The sequence below is a fragment of the Rhipicephalus sanguineus genome, chromosome 1, assembly GCF_013339695.2.
Source record: "Rhipicephalus sanguineus isolate Rsan-2018 chromosome 1, BIME_Rsan_1.4, whole genome shotgun sequence".
In the NCBI taxonomy this organism is placed as follows: Eukaryota; Metazoa; Arthropoda; class Arachnida; order Ixodida; family Ixodidae; genus Rhipicephalus; species Rhipicephalus sanguineus.
This window is the reverse complement of record NC_051176.1, coordinates 246,716,557-246,740,053: the sequence shown is the minus strand read 5'-3', so window position 1 is coordinate 246,740,053 and position 23,497 is coordinate 246,716,557. Positions and strand designations below refer to the sequence as shown.

The 23,497-nt window shown below is 47.8% G+C and overlaps 1 protein-coding gene across 1 annotated transcript; it reads left to right on the top strand.

Annotated features, from left to right (window-relative positions):
* Positions 1 to 7,076: 7,076 nt before the first annotated feature.
* LOC119376241 (NPC1-like intracellular cholesterol transporter 1) lies at positions 7,077 to 7,803 on the top strand. The gene has a single exon (XM_037646144.2). The coding sequence runs from the start codon at positions 7,103 to 7,105 to the stop codon at positions 7,784 to 7,786; it is 684 nt and encodes a 227-aa protein (XP_037502072.1). The 5' UTR covers positions 7,077 to 7,102; the 3' UTR covers positions 7,787 to 7,803.
* The last annotated feature ends 15,694 nt before the right edge of the window (positions 7,804 to 23,497 follow it).

The window sequence follows — 23,497 nt, the reverse complement described above, 5'->3', positions numbered from 1 at the left end:
CCTATCATAGGTTGAAAATTCGACGTTTTTTGAACAAGTGCTGCGACTTTTGCACTGAAGATTTTTCTCTAGAGTTACTATTTAAAAAGTTCATTAAGCAATCTTTGTTAATTGCCGAGCTTGGAGGGTTGGAATAAAAATATGCTGACGTGCTCTATATGGCTCAGAACAATGACTGCACTAATTGGAGATACGTAGCGCCTATGTTTATTTTTTAATACTTGGTGCTTCTTAGCTGTAACACCCGTGTATAAGCCTATATAAGCCGCTTGCTTGCGTATCACAGGGCTACAATTGTTTTTGAAACAAGATTGCAATAAATCAAAAATACACGTGCCTTTAGTTCACATACAACTCAAAACGCGCAGCATTATTCAATAGTGAACTGGTACAAATTAGGTACCCTAAAGCTTTTGTGCAGCCATCTAGCTGTAATAACAAACTACGCAGAAAGTTGTTGATGTTACCATGAAGGCAGCGGTGTAATCGCAGTCGAAAGATATTCAACAAGAATAAAAAAGAGACACAAACGAAAAAAAATTACACCATCTCCCACTAAAGGGAACCATGTGGGGATGCGAAGCAGCGCATGGGTCGACTTCCGTTCATCAGTTCCGTTCATCACGGGCACCTTGCCCGATGTTAACGCGTCCTTGCAATTGGAGCACACCATGAATTCACTGCAGTTGCTGTTGCTGTTACTCGTCCCGAACTCTTATTGGAGCACGCCACGCGGATTCATCGCGCGTCTGCAGAATCTCGTTCCCCGACGCCATCACGTGATTGCTGAGAGAGTGTAAGGAGGAGAGGCCACAGCGTCTTACCCAGCCCCTTAACAGGCCGGAACGCGCTAGCGCGTGCCAGCGCGTTCTGACTAGGATACAACGCGTTGGTTCATCGCGCGCCTGCAGAATCTCGTTCCCCGACGCCATCACGTGGTTGCTGAGAGAGTGTAAGGAGGAGAGGCCACAGCGTCTTACCCAGCCCCTTACACAGGCCGGAACGCGTGCCAGCGCGTTCTGACTAGGATACAACGCGTTGGTTCATCGCGCGCCTGCAGAATCTCGTTCCCCGACGCCATCATGTGATTGCTGAGAGAGTGTAAGGAGGAGAGGGTCACAGCGTCTTACCCAGCCCCTTAACAGGCCGGAACGCGCTAGCCGTGCCAGCGCGTTCGACTAGGATACAACGCGTTGGTTCATGCGCGCGCCTGCAGAATCTCGTTCCCCGACGCCATCACGTGATTGCTGAGAGAGTGTAAGGAGGAGAGGCCACAGCGTCTTACCCAGCACCTTACAACAGGCCGGAACGCGCTAGCGCGTGCCAGCGCGTTCTGACTAGGATACAACGCGTTGGTTCATCGCGCGCCTGCAGAATCTCGTTCCCCCGACGCCATCACGTGATTGCTGAGAGAGTGTAAGAGGAGAGGCCACAGCGTCTTACCCAGCCCCTTACACAGGCCGGAACCGCGCTAGCGCGTGCCAGACGTTCTGACTAGGATACAACGCGTTGGTTCATCGCGCGCCTGCAGAATCTCGTTCCCCGACGCCATCACATGATTGCTGAGAGAGTGTAAGGGGGAGAGGCCACAGCGTCTTACCCAGCCCCTTACACAGGCCGGAACGCGCTAGCGCGTGCCAGCGCGTTCTGACTAGGATACAACGCGTTGGTTCATCGCGGCGCCTGCAGAATCTCGTTCCCCGACGCCATCACGTGATTGCTGAGAGAGTGTAAGGAGGAGAGGCCACAGCGTCTTACCCAGCCCCTTACACAGGCCGGAGCGCGCTAGCGCGTGCTAGCGCGTTCTGACTAGGATACAACGCGTTGGTTCATCGCGCGCCTGCAGAATCTCGTTCCCCGACGCCATCACGTGATGGCTGAGAGAGTGTAAGGAGGAGAGGCCACAGCGTCTTACCCAGCCCCTTACACAGGCCGGAACGCGCTAGCGCGTGCCAGCGCGTTCTGACTAGGATACAACGCGTTGGTTCATCGCGCGCCTGCAGAATCTCGTTCCCCGACGCCATCACGTGATTGCTGAGAGAGTGTAGGAGGAGAGGCCACAGCGTCTTACCCCAGCCCCTTACACGGCCGGAACGCGCTAGCGCGTGCCAGCACGTTCTGACTAGGATACAACGCGTTGGTTCATCGCGCGCCTGCAGAATCTCGTTCCCCGACGCCATCACATGATTGCTGAGAGAGTGTAAGGAGGAGAGGCCACAGCGTCTTACCCAGCCCCTTACACAGGCCGGAACGCGCTAGCGCGTGCCAGCGCGTTCTGACTAGGATACAACGCGTTGGTTCATCGCGCGCCTGCAGAATCTCGTTCCCCGACGCCATCACGTGATTGCTGAGAGAGTGTAAGGAGGAGAGGCCACAGCGTCTTACCCAGCCCCTTACACAGGCCTGGAGCGCGCTAGCGCGTGCCTAGCGCGTTCTGACTAGGATACAACGCGTTGGTTCATCGCGCGCCTGCAGAATCTCGTTCCCCGACGGCCATCACGTGATTGCTGAGAGAGTGTAAGGAGGAGAGGCCACAGCGTCTTACCCAGCCCCTTACACAGGCCGGAACGCGCTAGCGCGTGCCAGCGCGTTCTGACTAGGATACAACGCGTTGGTTCATCGCGCGCCTGCAGAATCTCGTTCCCCGACGCCATCACGTGATTGCTGAGAGAGTGTAAGGAGGAGAGGCCACAGCGTCTTACCCAGCCCCTTACACAGGCCGGAACGCGCTAGCGCGTGCCAGCGCGTTCTGACTAGGATACAACGCGTTGGTTCATCGCGCGCCTGCAGAATCTCGTTCCCCGACGCCATCACGTGATTGCTGAGAGAGTTTAAAGGGGAGAGGCCCCAGCGTCTTACCCAGCCCCTTACACAGGCCGGAACGCGCTAGCGCGTGCCAGCGCGTTCTGACTAGGATACAACGCGTTGGTTCATCGCGCGCCTGCAGAATCTCGTTCCCCGAGGCCATCACGTGATTGCTGAGAGAGTGTAAGGAGGAGAGGCCACAGCGTCTTACCCAGCCCCTTACACAGGCCGGAACGCGCTAGCGCGTGCCAGCACGCATGGTTTTGTCTGCGTTACGCCAAGCTGGGAAAGCATACGGCAGCCCGGGCCCCTAAAGTGCTCTGCACGTATCATCATCAAGGCGGTCGAAGAACAAGAGGAAGAAGACCTCGTTGGCGCGAGCGCGCGCTCGGATGGCTATGCTAGCTGGTAGAAAGCGGACGGTCGCCAAGGGACGTACACAGCCCCAAGCAAAAGCTGCTTCGCATCTAAAAAAAGTGCGCAAATGAAAAGGTGGTACAGCAGCCCAAATCTTTAACTATAGCGTGCGCGAGCGGCGACTTTTCTGTGCGTCAAAGCCGCATTACGGAGCCAAGTTGCCAACACGGCGAGGGTAAGTGCATGCCCACAAAGCGCGCTCAGCTGGGCCACTCGTCTGCTAGGCAGTTCCTTGTTGAAGACGTCAACCCACACTATAGGTCTTTTCAGAGGAACCATGTTTTTTGGCTTATCTCATGAGCGGGGGCGTGTATCGTATCTTGAAGTCCTTCCTCGATTGCTTGCTGCAACGTTCACTTCTGGAACATAAATGCAATAAAAAAAAAAAACATTCGCCTTCTCACGCCTCCTGTTCGTCTGAAATGCGCTAATGCACTCCACAGGCCGAAACGCTTGTAAAACTTCCTACATTTGTCGACCTCTTTTTCAACTATCATCGAGTCACGGCCGGCCGCTGTCAAGCTAGCACACAACTATAGAGGTTTAAATTGACTGCGCATTCTATTTTTGCATTTGGAAAGGGGATAATAGCGGGCCGCGGCATCGACCCGGCGTTGCACTATCTCCGGCACTGGTCTTCAAATTCTTTTTTTAACCTCAGATAAACGAACGGACGGAATTTGCAGACCAACTCATGAAATTGCTACGCATTGAAAGGCAGTCGTTCTTTTTCGCTTACCCAGCGCGATAGGACAGTCGTTATCTGCTTCGCCTGTAGCCTGAAAACGCTAGCGTACCGATTTGGGCGGGTTGGCGTACTACATTCATATTGTATTACAGTGCAAGCACACAAGGACGCACGTATTCTGTCCTTGTGTGTTTGCGCGGTAATACAAAGTGAATTGGAAACTTTGTCGGACGCGCAGTTACGTCACAATGGTGTTGTGCCGCGATTCGCGCCTCTGAATGCGGAATGAGCTGAACGACTGCCAAATTTTGTTACGAATATTTCGGAATAGAAGCAAATTGAAATTGTCTTAGTAGACACGATAGCCGTGATTTTTCTAACGTACGCCATAATCATGACAGCAGAAAGTCAATTAAGAAATGATTGATATTTGCATGTTTGATGACCCTAAGGGATCTTAAATGATCGCGCAAATAGTGTTTGACAATGTGCATAAACAGCCTGTGCACGCATATTTCACGAACGACAATTGTACAGCGTTTTTGTTAAATTTATAACGTGAGCTAAAGTTAAAATAGCTTATATAATAGAAATATTTCTGAATGTGCGTGACATAATCACATGCCGCGGACCTGAATGTTTCACAATCTGTGAAACAGACGGTATTTGGGGGGAGAGGACTGCAGTGTTGGCTTGTCTTTGAAAGCAAATTTTTAATACGCCGGTTCAATGACTCAGTGACCGTGATCTTCATTTGCAACTTACTCCTGACCAGATGAGCTTTCATCGAATTCTATAGGCTATATAAAGCCTTCCTACATTGAAGTAGGCACAGTGATATAAGCGTAATATTTAAATCACCTCTAAGAGCGGTTCGAGTTATGCGGCCTTCAAACACACTGGTACACGTCGCGTAAAAACCAAAGTATTCAATCTTTCTTGAAGTCAGAGAAATGAAGATTTATTAGTGTTTTAAGTGTCGCAATTTGACTGCGTGCCGATTAAGTCACGTTTCTCGAAGTTTTATGAAATGTTGGTCGTAAAATTGCACAAATCGGCCGATTAATCTTGTGCGATAAAGAGTAATATCGTAAACGCTATCTTTGTATTACCGACGCCTACAGTGTAAAAGAAAAAATACTATATACGTAATGAAGAGAGACGTACAAGATACCTTCACGAGCGTTCACGTCTTTTGTCTATATTTTTGCTTAACCTTAGATTGTTATTAGTAGTAGCAGCAGTACTAGTATTAGCAGTAGTAGTAGCAGCAGGAGTAGTTGTATAATAGAAGCAGCAGATTTACGTGTTAGAACCGCGAAATTATCACGAGGCACACCGTAGTGGGAGACTCCGAACTGATTTCGACCACCTGCAGGGTTCTCTAACGAGCGCACAGATCTAAGTATACACGAGTGTTCTTGCCTTTCGCCCCCATCGAAATGTGGCTGCCGTGGTCGGGAATCGAGCCCGCGTCCTCGAGTATAGCAGCGCAATAGCTTAGCCCCTGAACTACGACGGCGTGTGATTTTTTTTTGACGTGGTTTTAAGGAGCCGTAACTATTGTACGGCGGTTGATGATATGAGTGCGTAAATATTGTCACATCGCTTCTGTGGTCCAGGCAGGGTTTATTCAACGTAGAGCAACAGGGCTCTTACCAAACGCGTCGGTTGGGCTTGCACTCCGAAGGAATAGCGCGCGCACTTCTTTCTTTCGTGGCCCAGCGTTCGCGCGGTGGGTATGGTTATTGAGATTGAAATGGGTATAGAGACGCTAATGTGCTTTTGCACTGAGTGACTGCTCCTTTTCTTATAATATGACAGTGGTATACCCATGATATCCCTTTTTATCATTTAATGATGTGCATTATGACATAGATTGCTATATGTCATATAATTTTTTTAAAGTGGCATGAGGGCGTGGGAACCATTTTTGTTTTTGCAGCATGCTCATTTAGAGTGTTACTACTTTTGACTTTTTGCGATTATCAAACTGCAATTACACGCTGCTCAGCAGACTGTGTAAACAATAAATGAATACGTGGCACATCGGGGACCTATATGGCCATGTATTCATGCCACAACCACTCAGGTATCGTGACAAGTACGCTCCAAAGTGACGCTATAAATGCCGATAGACTAGATTTAATGACGTCTAGCGAACTGGGCTTTGCTTTGAGCAATTAGGTCATTATCTTATGGGTTTTTTTTTTCTTTGAGCAGCGTAGCGTATGCAACCAGTGCTGGTACACAATCGTCAAGTGGTTGTGATATTCGCATCGTGGTCATTGAAGCACGCGTCCGAAGATTTTTTTTTTTCTGAGTAAATATTACGGCCTAATTATATAAGTGGCTCCTATGTAATAAAATGAGATGTTTTAGCAGTGCATTTATTTCCTGCAATGCACGTACAATTGTTCAATGACATTCCTAAAAATATGCGTCGCTAAAATATGGGAGCCTTCTGTGGTGTAGTTTTATCACAGCATTAATTCTAATCAGTTCTGTGTGCATGCACTTTGTTTAGGCTACCGCCCGTATTTTCCCTGAGTAATGACCGTAAAAACACGCAAGGCTGACTATGGGAAATGCGTGATAGATTTATTAAGGCTTTTTTGCTGTCTAACACACTTGCATCCGTAAGGTTGTGAAGTTCTTAGATATTGAATTTGGCTCGTTGTCTAACATTGCAAATTACAGCCTTGGCGATGGTGCTCCTCTATTCCAAGAGATATATGGCCTTTTTTTGAACGCTGCAAATTTGCGATTTATGGAGAGAATATATACCAGCTTTAGAAATGTAATTGTATTTTACAGCGATTTTTTGTTCAGAATTGTTGCGCGTAACAATCCTGACTGACCGCTAGTCCAGTAGAGCACTTAAGTGCTCTATTGACCCAATAGAGCACTTAAGATACGAACTTGCACTGGAACGATTGACAGCTCTGCGTCACACAATTAAGGGCTGCACTGCAGGGCGTATCTATCTAATGAATGCCCTAGCGCTTATCCACCTGTGTTATCTCTATGTCAGCTCACCCTGATTTATCTAATTCACAATAGAAACTGAAGGTCAACTGTAAACGCCGCGAACGCAAACCGATGGCACCGAGCTGTATAAAAGGAGCGCACGTTGGGGGCCCATAAAGCATATGCACCGTTGAGGTCTCCGCGACGGGCATACGCATCACGATGTCCAACGGCTGGCTTTTCACCGTCGCCCTGAGCGTCGCGCTCGTGTCGTCAGCACTGGCCCAGTGCGTCACATACGGCTACTGCGGCACGGATCCGGACTCTGGCAAACCGCTCCCGTGCTCCGTCAAGCAGGTTCCAGTCTCCATCGAGAGTGAGGTTCTAAAGGGGGCGTGCCCCGCCCTTACCGACTCTTCCGGCAAGCCAGTGCCGGCCTGCTGCGACGCTAAGCAGGCGAAAGTATTCGTGTCCGAGTACAAGAGCCTCATCACACTCGGCGTGGGCAAGGACAGCAAGTGCTTCAAAAATTTCCAGAACCTCGTCTGCCAGGCGTTCTGCTCGCCGAAGCAGTCCGAATTCGTCGCCATCAACGGGACCAGCACCGGGGAAGGCGGCAAGCCGTCGGCCACGGAGGCGGTGTACGCCGTGCACAAGCGTTTCGCCGACGAAGTGTACGCAGCCTGCAAAGACGTCCGCACCTGGGTCTTCGGCATCAAGCTGATGAGGTACATGTGCGGAAAGCATGGCAACAGTAACTGCTCGCCAGAGAGGTTCCTCGAATTCGTGGGCTCCATCTACTCGGAGGGCGGCTACTCGCCGCTCAAGATCCGCCACGTCCTCACCGAGAGCCCGATTACAGTGGGCGGCCAGAAGCTGGAGCCGTTCAACCCCAAGTTGCTCTGAAGTTACCGAAAGCTGGCGCGGCTGCAACCGATTGAAATTGACGAAATAAATTATAAGAATCAACACAGCATCAGCTGTTGTGGCTATTTATTTATCCTCTCCGCCATTGCTCTGTCCTCTTTAGAAATTAACTTTTCGGATGTGTTGAGTAATTTACTGCAGGCCACAAAACGCATCGCTTCACACAGTTCACTTATCGAGTGCCGCCGGTGGAACGTATCCACGGCCTTTAAAGGCGCTATTGCCTGTTACAGGTTGATTAAGCATACACGCACAGTTTGAGCGTGCTAAACCAGCCTCAGCATTATAAAGGAGTGTCCTTGCGTTTTAAGACTGCGACCCCGGAAACAATTTTGTTTTGTACGTTGATACAAGCCCAAGGAGCCCAAAGTAGCACAAGCGTCTGAAGGAGCTAGCACCTTTCATGTGGTCTTCATGCATGTATAATTCCCAAGGATAATATTGCAGTTCTATGCGTTTGCAAAACCATGCCTGGTTTTTAGTAGCGACTTTTAAGGCTCTATCATATGGTCGAAAATATTCATTTTTAGCATTCAGACGATGTGCGAGAATTTTTCTTAGTGATGACAAGGCAGTACAACGTGTTTCGTGTCTGGCGACCGGAAAAAGGGGCAAATATTTAAGAGTTGCGGGGACACGACGTAAAAAAAAAAAAGGTACTACCGAGTGAAAGCCTGTTGTGTCGTGGTTCACAAACGGAAATCTCGAGCAACGAAACGAATTCGGCATAAAAGTTTGTCATCGCACTTCAAAAAAAGACAATTTTAAAGTCATCAGTTTCACGATCTAGAGAATTGTAGAGAGAGAATGAAAAAAGGAAGGCCGGGAGGTTAACCAGATATTAGCATCTGGTTTGCTACCCAGCACTGGGGAGGGGAAATAGGGGCAAGAAAGAGGGTCTAGAGAGAGAGAGGGGAAAAAAGAGGAGGAAAAAAAACGCACGTACACACAATTGTAAAGCCTGCAGCAGGTGCACTCTTCGACTTGTCTAAGCATACCGCATACTGTAGTACGGTATATGCTCGGCACTTTGCACTGCAACTTCTGTAGCTATATGTAAACTACAATAATGTCTCAATCAATCAATCAATCGGTCACTCACTCACTCACTCACTCACTCACTCACTCACTCACTCACTCACTCACTCACTCACTCACTCACTCACTCACTCACTCACTCACTCACTCACTCACTCACTCACTCACTCACTCACTCACTCACTCACTCAATGAATGAATGAATGAATGAATAAATGAATGAATGAATGAATCCTTTCCTTTCTTTTCCTTTGAAAAGGTCTCGTCAGTTTGTCATATATACAGCACGGGCATAGCACATATAACGTATAGGCTCTCTACCATTCCACAGGAATAGAAACACACGCCATACTCGCGATAGGAAATCCTTGAACAGAGAATGTCGCTGGAGCCGGCGTTTCGACAAGCACACTTGTCTTAGTCAGGGCAGCAAGACAAGTTTGAAAGGATGCAGACTCAGCTTGAAAGAGCTCCCGGGGTTTATATTTTTCATAGCTTCTTATTTATGATAAATGCTATGCTTTCATTTATACGCAGTTTGGCGAGCTGTCTCATGAGTATGTCATCCTGTATGACAGCCAATATACGTATAACCCAGTAATAATCTGTTATGTAACTGTTGCGCTGGATAAATATTATATTGCATAAAAAAAGCTCTCTAGCCAGCTGTAGTTATACACTGTACAGCCTTTTCTTTGAGTACGTGCAAGTTAGACGTATTAGTAATACCAGTCGTACCCCAAACAAAGTGGCAATAATGAAGCAGTAGTATAACGTTGGTACTTGGGCCAGTTGGTGCCGCCTAGTTCAAAAGTCAAAAGACGAGGAGCACATGTCGCTGACCATAGCAACCGCATGTCTTTATTGCCTCTTGCTTCGCGAGCTTAATGCATTCACATAAAAAGCAACTAAAGAGGAAAAAGATTTTGGAATCGCTGGCCTACTATGATAGATACATTATCCAAAACGTACTGAATCGGTGTGTTTACGTACATGACTCCCTCCACCCCCAGTTTTTTTTTTTCTGTTTTGTAAGTCAGTAAGGCTACATATACGCAGTTTTCGGCTAGCAATTTCAAAAGTAATAAGTGATAAAGAGGTTCAATCGCTAGTCAGCGCCACGAGTGTCTCGCCTCTTTGCACCTCGTCTGAGCACTGAATTTCCATTCATGAAATAGTGAAACTGTGACAGTACCAATGAATCATAGAGTGTCGTTTTATATTTTACAGGAAGTGTAAACCTGGTAATTACGCCAACAGCTGAGCAAACTTGAGTAGAGCTACGTGTTAGTGTCACGCACGCTGATTGCCTTAAGAGAAAACACCCAGAATTTTAGCATCGTCATGCATCAACCTCGTCGTGTCATTTGTTGAAATTATACTTAATAGTTTTGTGTTGTACTTTTTCCTATGCATATAAGCTCGCATTTGTTTTGTTTGCATAAATTTTTAGGCAATAAGCCTCTGTTCATTTTGTTATATTTGCAAGCGTACAGTTAGCTTTACATTCCTTCTCAGCTGCCGTGATACCAGTAAAAAAAAAAACAAAAAGTAAAAAAACACGACATAGACGTATCGTCAGCGCACGAAATAAAATTACCTTCGTCACAGCGTAATTCAATGTTTCACATAAATTGTGAAGAGGGGTGGCCCCAAGGTACTGCTTCTGTGCCACACTAGAGTGCCATAAATTAATGTACGTATATGCGCCTAACGATCTGTACCGTACTAATGACATCAGTTATCACTTTTTTTGAGTCATAAGTGCCGTTTCCGTATATTTTTGTTTTTTGAAACAGACTTGAAAGTCATGGAGAAATATGCCGCGAGTAAGGTACGAGAAAATCCTGGCGTATGCATTAGTTTTTCAGCATTAGCTTAAAATAATAACAACAACAACATTAAAAAAGAGCCCGAAGGCGATTTTCGGCCTCTAAATTAAAAAAAAAACAACGCAACACATTCGCGCACAGTGTCGAATTTGGCTTGATTCGGTTTGGGGACTCGAATGGTTTCATCGAAGCGGCGTTTTTCGTCGGAGGTACGACAACATGCCATTCAAACAACAGTGTCACGAACTGCGCGGGCAAGTTGAGAGGTATTGTAGCGAAGTGCGAGAATTTCGTTCCCGCTAAATAATACAGTTTGCGTGCGAATAACGTACTTTCCTGTAACCATGGCAGGTTCAAGCATCCACGCACTTGCCATTTTCGTAATGCCCACATCGCGAGGCAGCCTTGTCATTCGCAAACCGTGGAACCTCGTCCACCCTGCACGGAAGAGCGGCGAACGAAAGTAGATCAGTGATCAGTGCCAGCGTTGCCAGTTCCGCCTATAATAAGCGGATTTTGGCTCCTTTTTTCGCCGAATCGCTTCTAGAATTTTCCAATCGCGTGTCGCGTTTTTCTTTTTTTTTTTTGCTTATTCGCATTTTTCCAGCAAATAATGTTATTTTAGTGAGCATTACGTTCCCCAATAGCTCGTTTGTCGTTTACTAACAGTACGTTTGTCCATGGCTTTGTGTAGTTGAGCGTTGAAGTCAAACATACGTTGGGGGAATCGACCAGTAACGTTAATCATGCACTGGCAAAACGTGCATTCAACCTACGTTGGAGATAATGTTAAAAAGTAAACATGTACTTTCGTTCATACGGTTGTGCACATTTTCGAGGTACAAAATAATTAAAGTGATTCTTTGAGTTCCCCTTCGTATCTGAGTGACTTTTTTATTATAATTAGAAATATTTTCAAGGATGGGGAAATTAATTAAATTTCCGCTGCTTCTTCACAAAAGACGCGCCGGTTTTTTGGGCTTCTGTTGTGATGATTATTAACTTGGTAGCTTGGTAGCATCTGGCAACACTGGTATTAATCACACACGGAAACCTTGCGGCAATATCATAGGCACTCGTGGGACGCGCGTTTGCCGTAAACACGCGTTTCCGTGTATTGTGTGCTCTATACTGACTCCGCTAACTCCTTGCCTTATTGTTCGTGCTCAACGCGATTTCCCACGTATTGACATGGAGAGTGATTCGCTATTGAGTCGCCGGTTTGTGAGGCATTGCTCTGCGCGCTGGCAAAACAGAGGTCATTCATTTCCTGCGCTTTCGTCTAAACAACGGCGCATGAGACGTTAGCCTTAAAAAAAAAAAAAAAAAGGTATTGAAAACGTTAGCTCCGCTCGAATTCTATAGCTTGTTACTTGAACTCATCGTTTTTGAGCATTGTTGACACAGCCCTAACAAAATTTTCGTACATTCCTTTCCTCTCCCTAACAACTAAACAATGCTATACTGCATTCCTCGCCGATCGGCGAAATATAGGTACAAAAGAGCGGGTTGCTCCCGTCTGACGTAACACAGCGGCCGCGTTTACTGCTCTCGCGGCGCGCTCGGTTTCGATATGGCCACTGAAATTCGATTATCAATACCTCAAATTAAGCGCGACTTTTTCCTTCTTTTTTTTTTGCATCTGGTAAATGAGTATCCCATATAATGTGACGGCCTACATCTATCTCATGTAAACAACTGCCGTCGTGTTGTTAACTAAAAATAATTAACATATTTTTGTTAATTAGTCGTTTTCAATGTAACTTTAGCAGCGGCAGCAGCGGCAAATTAAGTACTTCCACATCGACTTAGAGTTCGTCTATAAAGACGACAGGTGGCTTGTCGCCATACCTTTGTTATTAAAAATATATGTATTGTTAAAAAAAAAGCATCCTGTAGAGCTGCAAATTGCAGTTTTCGTTGATGGACGTCAACTGTTCATACCACCATTATAGATGACAGCTCTGCACATCTTACCGGAAGTCAAAGCACTAAGGCCTGCCACTTCCCGTCGTATACGTGCGATGAGTCACCTATGCCACAATCATTTTGCAGTGGAGGATTTCAGACATCAATAGATGCGACTGTGGTCCGATAAGCAGGCCAATATCAACAACCGCTGACGCGGCACACACAATCGAGGACTCGTTCGTTGAGGATGGCAAGGAAATGACTTTGATCGGAGGACAAAGATAACGCTCCGAGTTCGAAAAGGGGTATGCCGCTCATTCAAGGACAAAATAAAAGCATAAAAAATCAAGCAAGCATTCCATCGAGCACATTAGCTCCATCAGGTTTATAACGAGCTACGTGTGACATTCTGCAACTGCATATATATGGACAAAACAAATAGTATACCCGGCGTTGCACATCGTGGTACGTATATGTGAAGCAAAGGTTTTAAGAACGTGATTATTCGAATGCTATGCAACAAGTGGCGACGCGTAAAAAGATATTTATTCACAGCGAGGTTGTTCTTGGTCGAGCCTTCCATGTCCGAGATCCGTGGTAACGCTTGTGGGCATCATAAACGGGTAAGCGCTGTCGACATTGGGTAAATCCCACTACTCGCCAATGGTCCACTAAAAATGAAGGCAACAGTAAGCCCAACAAACGGGTTTGTGCCACAGAAATCTGTGCGGCCTATCAGAAAACTATCATCATCGTCATAAACGCGTATGTGCCACAGAAATTGGGTAAATCCCACTGCACAAAACTTCCACTAAAAAGGAAGAAGGCAACAGTTAGCCCAACAAATGGCGCGCGCCTTACCACGGTCACACCACTGTCACGTGATACTTTGTGGTAATAAAATGTGGTGGCTATATATACTACCACCTCGAAGCTTAACAAAGAGTGTTTAACATAAAGCAGTGACACAACATATCGGAGCATCTTAAGCGAAGGCTTCCTTGTACACCTGTGTATAAGAGTCGTATGGTCAAGATGCAATAAAACTATACCACCACCTCAAAGCTTAACAAAGAGCGTTTAATAAAGAGCAGTGATACAACTTATCTGAAAGACTTGCGAAACATAGAAATGCCTTAGCCTGACGAAGGGAAGGCCACCAGCTTCGCTGTTTCATCGCTGTCCGCGAAGCGGAGCTGGTTGAATTTTTTTCATTCTGTGCAGCGTGAAATCTCACACACTCTGTGTGCACCATGGCTCATATAGGCCACCGGCATGTGCACTGTTGCATCGCGCTGCGCGTGCCTTCTTGGTAGCCTGCGCGCGCTTCGCTTTTTAAAAATGGACATATTTTCAACAGAATCTGGAAGGAGGAAACCGGGCGGGGCATTTGCCTGCAAATTTCGCAAGGCTATATCCGCCGGCAACCAACGGAATCCTCCTCCTCCTCCTCCTTCACAATGGTGACAACTATAGCACTTTTCGTACCCCACAGTGTAGGGTAGCAAACCGGGTGCTTCAATTCTGGTTAACCACTCCACCTTTCTCTCATTCGTCTCTCTCTCTCTCTCTCTCTCTTTACTAACTTTAACCATCTTTGCTACGCAGAAATTCAAACATCAAATCAAACTGATAAATTACTGATACTCTAATACTGCGTATGATATACCATAATAATCTGACAAGGCAAGCAAGACAGGACAAAACAGGACGGCAAACCAGTCTGCCAGCGAGCCGCCAGCCAGCAACACCGAACTTTCGGCGGGGTGGTAATAATTTCTTTACGCCGAACGAGTGTTGTGCGGTTCTGCCTCTCAACTGCAAAATCTGGCCGGGTAAAGCCCGCGGCTGAGTTGGTTCAATGCTCCTGCGTTGGCCGACTTCTCACAAGGGACGGCCACGGAGCGTCACCCGCGATCGCGACCCGTGCACCGCCGCCCCCATCGAAGAATCGCGAAAAAGCTCGTGCCTCTGCACCCGGACGCGTACGGCGCGGCGTAATGACGGAGCACGCGCCGAAGCGGCGCTCGTTGCTCGCGGGGCCGCGTGCGTCGCGAGTGGACACAAGAGGTGTGCGGGTTATTTTCGGCTCCGGGGCAACATACGCGCGGTCTTGTTCCTCGCGAACTGATCAAACAGCGGCCGATGCTATCGTGCTCCGGCAGTTGTTCCTAACGCAAACACGGGCCGGCCAAAAGTGGAGGGGAGGGCAACTCATGAAGCGCGGCGCGAATTAGGCGGCCGTGGCGGCGCGATGAATCAGGCACGCGCTCCGGGCAGGTTCCTGCGCGGCCCCGGGTGAACGATGGGGGCACCGCCGAGAGCGCGAGACGGGCACGTGGATAACGGATGCGCGTGCTCTTGTTGCCCGCTGATGCTTCAAAGCTGCTGGACGCGAAGCGAGCCCTGGGAGCGCGCGGCCCCGCTCGCGCCCGAGGTTCTCTGGAGTCGCCGCGTGTTGATTTGGTTGACGAATTCGTAAGCGGCTTGCAGAGCTCGCTTGGTGAAAAAAAAAAAAAAAAAGGACGTTCCGCAGTGTCGTTTTTCTCGCTTTTTGATTACCGTTGCCGTCTTGGTGGCGAGGACCAACTGTGCCAACGAATGGGCGCTTCAAATTCTTTTCATCCTTGTGCACAGGGAACTAGTATTATGGACAATAGAAGAGAAAGAAAGAAAAAAATCAGTTTGGTCCTTGCGACACGAATGGTCGTTTCCTGACGAAAAGAAAAGAAAAACAAAAATAAATAAATGAAACAATACGCGTCTCAAGTGTTAATTACTGAGTATTTTCTTACAAGAAAAAAAAAATTGAACTTCTGCAGAATGTCGGATTGTTTGTTCGAATAAAACGGTAGTTTTAACGGGGAATCTTTTTTTGTGAGGAGCTGGCAATGTCCGATAACGCCGATGGTGTGATACCAGCTGAGGTTATCTTCAGCTGTCTGACATGCTATCTATAATACCCCTGATAACCCCAAAACAAGCACATACAGTTTCTCGGAATGAATCTGGGCTGGAATGTTATGAAGATCGCGACAGACAGACAGACAGACAGACAGACAGACAGACAGACAGACAGACAGACAGACAGACAGACAGACAGACAGACAGACAGACAGACAGACAGATAGATAGATAGATAGATAGATAGATAGATAGATAGATAGATAGATAGATAGATAGATAGATAGATAGATAGATAGATAGATAGATAGATAGATAGATAGATAGATAGATAGATAGATAGATAGATAGATAGATAGATAGATAGATTTAATGACAACCCCGGAGACGTTAGCCTAGTTTATCCCCTGGCAAGCTACTCCATGTAACGGTTGATGACAGTGGTATATACAATGCTCACATATACACACGTGCAAAACGTTCAGTCACACACACGCATATATACACGAAAGAGTTATTGGTAATGTTTCGTTCAGGTGTGTAGTCCTAAAAAACGCCAACAGCGGTTTCGTGTTGCGTGTCGCACAGGCTCTGCTTTGCCACGGGCCGAGGAGCTGCCGCTGCTACAAGCTCAAGCCTCATTGCAAATAAAGCTTTAACTGCAATTACGGTCATATTCAGGACAAATTATCGGACATGATGACTCGCGTACTGTAGCCCTTTGTCTTTTTGAGTGCCACCTAACGGACAGTTTTGGATATTGAGAGAATAATGTTTAATTGGTTAAGTTGGTATAAATTTGTGCGCTCGGCACTTCCATGGCAAACGAAGGTATATTTGAAGCAGCAGTAAATTGAACGAATACGCACACTGCCACCGCGCGGGTTAATATTAAATCACTCAATAACAAATAGAAACGTCGCATACTGCATAAGGGCACTCCGGCAGCCGTAGCAACCAACAAAACAGAACAGAGACAGACAAACACGATAAGGGAGTTCAGTCAAGTGATCTAAGTCTGATGAAACCAATGTGAAATAGAGGAACGGCTGACACGCGAATGCTTTTTATTTTTAAACGTGAAGCATTTCTTAGCGAACCTCAGGCACTTTGGCCGTTTTACGTATCTATCTATCTAGCCGCCTACGTCTGGCCGCTCTCCTGATCGTCTCCATAACTTGTAATATAGCAAAATTGGCACAGCAGGGGATCAGTGTATGACGAACACGATTCACTGCTCATGAATAACGCAAAACGCCTGTCGCCTGTCGCGCGTATCTCTTCCCTCAGTCACGTGTGGCACATACCCGCATACCACAGTGTATGTTATGTGGGTATTTGCCACAGATGCTTCACAGTCTCAGTCAACACATTGACGGCGAACATACACATTGAAACGCAAGGCAAGTGAGGGAGCTAAAGACAGAACACACCTGGAAGACGCTCGACTGCCACCCACTCGTCCACGTGGTCCGCCAGAATGACGCAGTGTTCTCTTCATTTCATATGAAGCTGGGCGATGGCCTCATGCGGACCGAGGAGGACGTCAGATTGATTGAAAGCAGCTTTGTGACACGTGAAGAAGCCGCCGCTAAGTTCCCTGACGGCATAAGGCTATTCTACAACAATGCGGGCGTCGACCGATATAACGCACGTTGCCTCGACGCTGCGGACAACGTGATATGTCATCCCGCATGCGATAACATAACTGGCTATAAGAGCGAGCAGATACACAGGGATGCCCTGACTAAGGTGGCCAACGTGAACGCAAGCGACACGGTTAGCCTGCCGGCCTCAGTTTACCTGAGCATCGGCAAGCCCCTACATGATCACGGCCAACATCGACGTAAGCGACGGCCTCGTTAAGAAAAACATTGGCACTTTGTGGTACATCGAGCGTGATGAAAACGGCAACTTCTTGCGGCTGTGGCTTGAATTTCCAACGTCCACAGCAGGCATTGTCTTCCCAGACAGGACGAAGCACATCACTACCTCACACCCTCAATAGAATTGAAATGGGTGCCCGTGGGACTGCAAACCACCATAACCATGACATTCGCCAGAAAAATATCTCGTGTGCACAGTGTCCTCTTGCGCGAACAAACGCCATTACCATTGTTGCAGAGTTGCCACTCCGGAATTCGAATGACTCCAGAATCATTCCACATTTTCGCGACCCCGGAGTGGAATGGGAATGGAATGGGAATGGAATTAAGCGCCTTTTGCACGGAATGGAATGGGATTGGAATTACGTCTTTTTCCGAAAATAGAGCACATTTTCGTCTACGCTCTGTTTTTCAAACTTCAAACATTAGTAAGTCAGAGCCTCGAATTTAACAATTTAACAACAAGACTTTGCACACCTGCGCCCAGGCGAACACATAAAGTTCTCCTCACCCCATCCATGCTTGCGAGGCGCGCTTGACAAGCGTGAGTGCTATATAAGAACACGGCGATGTGGCACATAACAAGCGTGAGGCACATATAAGAACACGGCGATGCGCAACTTCAACGTAGGCCGCATCCCACTTCGCCGGCCGCCAGACATCGAACATATACAGAGACAAGCAGCGGAATCGGCGAGGTCTGCGTTGCGCGCACCAATCACAATAACAAAGACACTAGCGCTCGCCGCCATCTACGTGAGAACTGTCAAGAACCCCTTCCGCGCATGCACACGGGTTCGTGAAAACTGCGTGCGTTCTCCATCATAACAGACAAGCATAAGCACTACAGATCGGCTTACCGCGTCTCGTGTTGGTAACACGTATGTTGCTGTTGACATCGTTATGCAACTGTAAACAACTGGTTATATAACACATGTGCGACTCTTCAACATATGTTTGTGCGTATACCATTTGCGCCTATGTTTAGTGTCATTTCGTAACGTATCGCTCAATGTAAAAAAATTACGCCACAGTCACCTTGCCACCGCATGCTTCGCATAACATCGATTCCCACGGTGCGTGGGATAGCTGTCACGACACACCGACGTTACTGGTATATAAATTCGCATACGAAGCAGACCTCTCCGTCAACAAGGGCTGGGTAGTATCTTAGATACTATCTTAGATACCCTTTGGGTATCTTGTATCTGTGTCACGATACTTTCGGCAGATGGTATATCAGTATCTGTATTTCCGATGCATCGTACGAAGTATCGTGTATTTTGAGATACAAGATACATCTTTGGCACAAGTGATTGAGGCTGTGCAGCAATTTAGGGCGGTTCAAGTTTAATGAAGATCGCACGTTAACGCTGAATCTTGTAATGGGCAAACACGAATGACTAAGGCAGATGCTGTGCGGCAATGGCAACAATTATTATGAAACTTCACATAAAAACAGCGCAAAAATGCACAGGACCAGCAAAAGAAGGACACATAAGGCAGCGCTCACTTACAGCAAGGTTTATTTGTCCCAACTGCGCAATACATACTTGCGCAGTATATAACAAAAAAAAAGAAGGAACGAAGTGCTGCAGTTTTAATCATTGTTTTCGTAATTATACTTATTCTGTGGAATGTTGAACCCCGAGGAAAATCAGACCAGCCAGTTCTCATAGTATGCCCTCAAGTTTTCATCATGGCACGAAGAATACGTTCTTAACACGTGCTATGCAGTGTATTGCTGTTCTAGCTAACAGGCACACGCAAAGTATATTGCAGATTGGAGCCATGCATTATCTGGAACAACGGTATATGTCGCTGTAACTTTGGGTACCTAGACTGAACCTTGCTAGATTTGTTCCATTTACTTGTAAATACCCGCTCCCATGCTCCGTAACACTAATCTAAAAGCGATAGCTGGCGCTAAAGAAGAAAGCAATTCTTTATTCAATTTATTCGGCCGGCAGCGGCACCTCTGTCGCCGCTGCCCACATCTCTCTTAGCGCCAATTAACATGCAGTTTCAAGTCACGTGATTAAAGGAAAACTATTTGCTAGATTACATCGCAGCGCACCGTTTGGATCTCTGGAGTCAGACTCCTCAAACACGATTGTTTTTTTTTGCCTCACATGTGTTGTCGACGCCGCCGGACGCTCACATTCCGCTTCGCACGACGCCTTAAAAGATCAGAAAAGCGCGTGAACTCGTGAACTGCGTGTCGCCTTCGTCTACTTCGTCTTTGCGGCGTCCACATCGCTATGGGTCCAACTAGGCTTTTGCCTTCACATTCTTAGAAAGAGCTAAGTATCCCCCGTAACTTTTTTTTTTTCAGACAAGAAGAATGACCACACACTTGCTAATTTTACTTGTCACTTATCGTGTGTACAGCAATATCGAATGACATTGCTGGACCGATCTGTCTGGGGCTGAGAAATACAAAGGCACCTTCGTTCCTCGCTTGAACAGGTCAAATGCCAATGTAATTCTCGAGAAAACAAAGAAACAATTGAACGCATTTTGTGTTTTGTCCCGATGGGATGTCAAGCGTTATCTTCTCGGAACAGCAAGAAATAAACAGGCCGGATTTTTAAAGCCGTTTGCACAAACAAAAATTCTGGGATTGCGGATGCGCACTTCGATGACGCAGAAAGCAACCAGGATACTTGTTATATGCCGTGCTTGGTGTCGAAAGGGCTCTGCGACTGTTCATAGACTTGCTGCACATCATCACGTGCTTGCTAAACTAGTTCTCTACCTTCCCGGTCCCTTTCTCTATCCCTACAATCTCCTTCCCAAAGTGAACGCAGGATAGTAAACCTGCGTCTGGTCCTGCCTGCTTTCCTTCATAAATATGATACGCGGATACTGAACAAGAAGGGGAACTGAGGGGCTCGATTTATCGTATGGTCTCAATCATATGAAGTCGACAGACAATGCAAACCAAGGAAAACATACAGACAGTTACTTGTTCCTGTTTAACTGAAATCAGGCACGTAGCCAGGATTTTTTTTCGGGGGGGGGGGGGGGGGGGCCAATGCCTAATTGTTCGAAAGACAGTCTTTCCATGGCAAAAACAAAAAAAAAAAAGTTGCCTGGATATATAGAGGGCTGGAAAAATTTCGGGGGGGGGGCCCGGGCCCCCCGGGCCCCCCCCTTGCCTACGTGCCTGACTGAAATACGTAAACGATCAAGTACAGAGAAAATAAATTGGACAAAAGATCAACTTTCCGCGAAAAGTGATAAATGCGTTAGAGAAATCTATAACACCGTAACGCTTTGTCTGTAGCTGCCGATAAGACGAAGAACCTCACGCTCCTCGTGATTTCAAGGCACTGGTCACTCCTGATATGGAAAACGGCAAACTACAGAGTTGAAAGCATCGTACAGGCATCTTCACACGTATACGTGGAAAGACAATCACTTTAACTTAGACAGCAAGAGAGAGAAGAAAACGACTAAGCAAAGCCTCTGCAGTAGGCGCAAAGGGCTAAAAACAATCTTGGACCCAGCAGCCTATTTCGGCACCGAACGGTACTGGGCTGCGCCGAAATCGTCCGCGCCCTTCTTCCGGGAAACTGACCATTGTTGATGGGCGAGCGCACGAGGAGATGTCCCGCTGAGCGCGCCCACCGACTCTGTGCTGCTCCGACCTCTTCAGTGCCTTACACGAGTTCGTTTGACTGGAACACCGCACACGACTCACCTCCGGACGTTGGTCCGCGCGTATATTTATTTGCACTCGCCGGCGTCTGGGCAGTGCACCGAAAAGAGGAAGAAGAGAGCAAGAAATGCGCAGTGCTTTATCTGGCGACCGCACAGCCCACGGTTTTACGCGAGGGTCATTTGGTTGCAGCTGTTTGAGCGCGTGCTTCGTCTTTCGTTTTCGTGCTCAGTTACGGAGTTGTCGAGGCGGTGTTACTGCCGGCACGCCCACAGAAAAACGGGCCACCGCTCGCGCACGCGAACAGTTGCCCACTACAGCTCGCGCACCTCCTATAGTATAGGAAGTGCAACTTTGTTATATTGCAGCCGAGATGCCCTTTTGCACTGCGGAGTGGCCAGGAGAAGACTACGTATATCTGTCTCTGCGGATGAAGTCGCTTTATATCAAAGGAACAGCCAAGCTGTTGAGGCATAAATCGTTTAATGCGATCGGAATATATAGACGTAAGTATTACAGAAAACACGCTGTACGGTGAGGCCGAGTGTATCGAGAATCGCTTTTTCAGAATAGCGGGACCGAAAGCGCATGAACGACGAGATAGAACAAGAAAAACTGTCTCTGGTTGCTTGCAGACATTCAAAATGTCCTGTACAAATCAAACAGTTTTTGATATTCGAATCGTAATCTATTTGAGAATTCCCTATTGTGCAGCTTATTCGTTTCGATGGAATGCTGCACAAGGGACAGCAAGAGTCCTTGCGGTTTACAGACAGGCTGATGCAAGTGTAGGCCTTCTCATGTTATTATTCTGCAGGATATATTCGTGACTGCTGCGTGGATGAATCGGGAGCCAACTTTACGGAGCTTTTCGTTCGTAAGCGCTCCTTGTCATTGGCCAGACAGATTCGCAAATGATGGATGTCCAGCACCAGGACTGGCTGGTTTTTTCTCCTTCGGGACACATTAACGTAAGTAGCCATTGCGAATACAGGCCCAGCTCCTGAACATGCTTATGAACAATAATCACAAAAAAAATAATAAGCGTGTCTCGCCTTAGGCCACGTGTGAGTTCACTATGTTAGTTTGGGCAAAACAATTTACATGTGGGGACAATAAGTGGTCAGTACAGTGCGAGGGATTACTCAGTCTTTAGTGTCGCGAGCATGAGCTCACTTGTCGTTCTTTATTCCCCGTTACAGAATCCCGCGAAGAGCGTACAGGCACGAAGGATCAGAAATGAATCGGATTTCATCGGCAGCAATCGTATGCGTCGCTGATCATGCAACATTCTTAGCGCTAAGCTCATCAAAAGCGATCATACGGCACGAATAGTTCGCAGTTAAGCTTTTCAGCCCCCGGTTGGAGGAGTTCGCTATGAAACGCCTTGAAAACCATCGTTTTCGCATGTCTCGGTTGCATTGGGCGCCGAACTTAAGAATCAAGCAATATAATTTCTTCTTCGGCATCTTCATTTCCCTCTTATTGGCGACAATTTTCCTCGCACATTTTCTCAGTAGGTACCGTAAGGGGGACAACGTGCCTCGGTACAGACACACGCACCGGCACGCATCCGCGGCGGCATCCCCGACAATAACGCTGTGGAGCAGCGTTGACCGCGTACGTACGCGTCGGAACAAACGACACGGCCTTTTCTTTTTCTTTTTTTTTTAGCTTGACCGCTCGCCCGTGTACGAAACGTTGAGAGTTTTATTGGCTTCTGTCGCGAGCCGCGTTGGTCGCATACGGTCGCAAGTTGAGGGGGGGGGGGGAGACGTTTAGGCGCCCGGGCCTCCCCTGAGTGCGCATTTGTCACTACGTGCGCAGACACCACGCAAACGCATTTGTCACCGCGAGCTGTAATCCGCGCAGCGCGCAGCGGCGATCTCCCGTCGGGACAGCAGCGATGCCACCGCGTAGGTGCCGCTTCCCTCAGCGGGCCGCCGTACCAAAGCCGATTACAGGCGTTGCTCGCACGCGACAGCCGCCCAGCGCGCGCGTGCGGCCACGCGGATATCACGATCTCTCCATAAAACGATATCTTTTCTTTATGCTGCAGTGCGGCCTCCGAGCGACAGTGGCTGGGGGACGTGCGACATGCTCTGCCCGTGTCATGCGTGGCCCGATACGGGAGCGCTGCCTTCTGTGGTCCACGCTCTGCAGCTATTGGCTTCGCACTCGACGACCCGCGCTTCGGGAGCCGCTAATAAGCGTTTTTACACGCGTTTTGTCTCGGCTGTGCTGCGGGCGCCGCACGCCGCAGCGGTGAGCCAAGCTGCCGCCGTGCGTCTATCCCTTCGATACGCAAATAGAAAAGCGACGGCGCCGTGCCGACCAGAGGCGTCCGGCGGAGAGGATCACGACTTTTAACGCGGTGGGCGCCCTGCCGAGCCTCGGGCGCTTGAGCGACAGAATGGGAGTATCCCGGAAATCGCGCCTTCGCGCTCATGGGGGC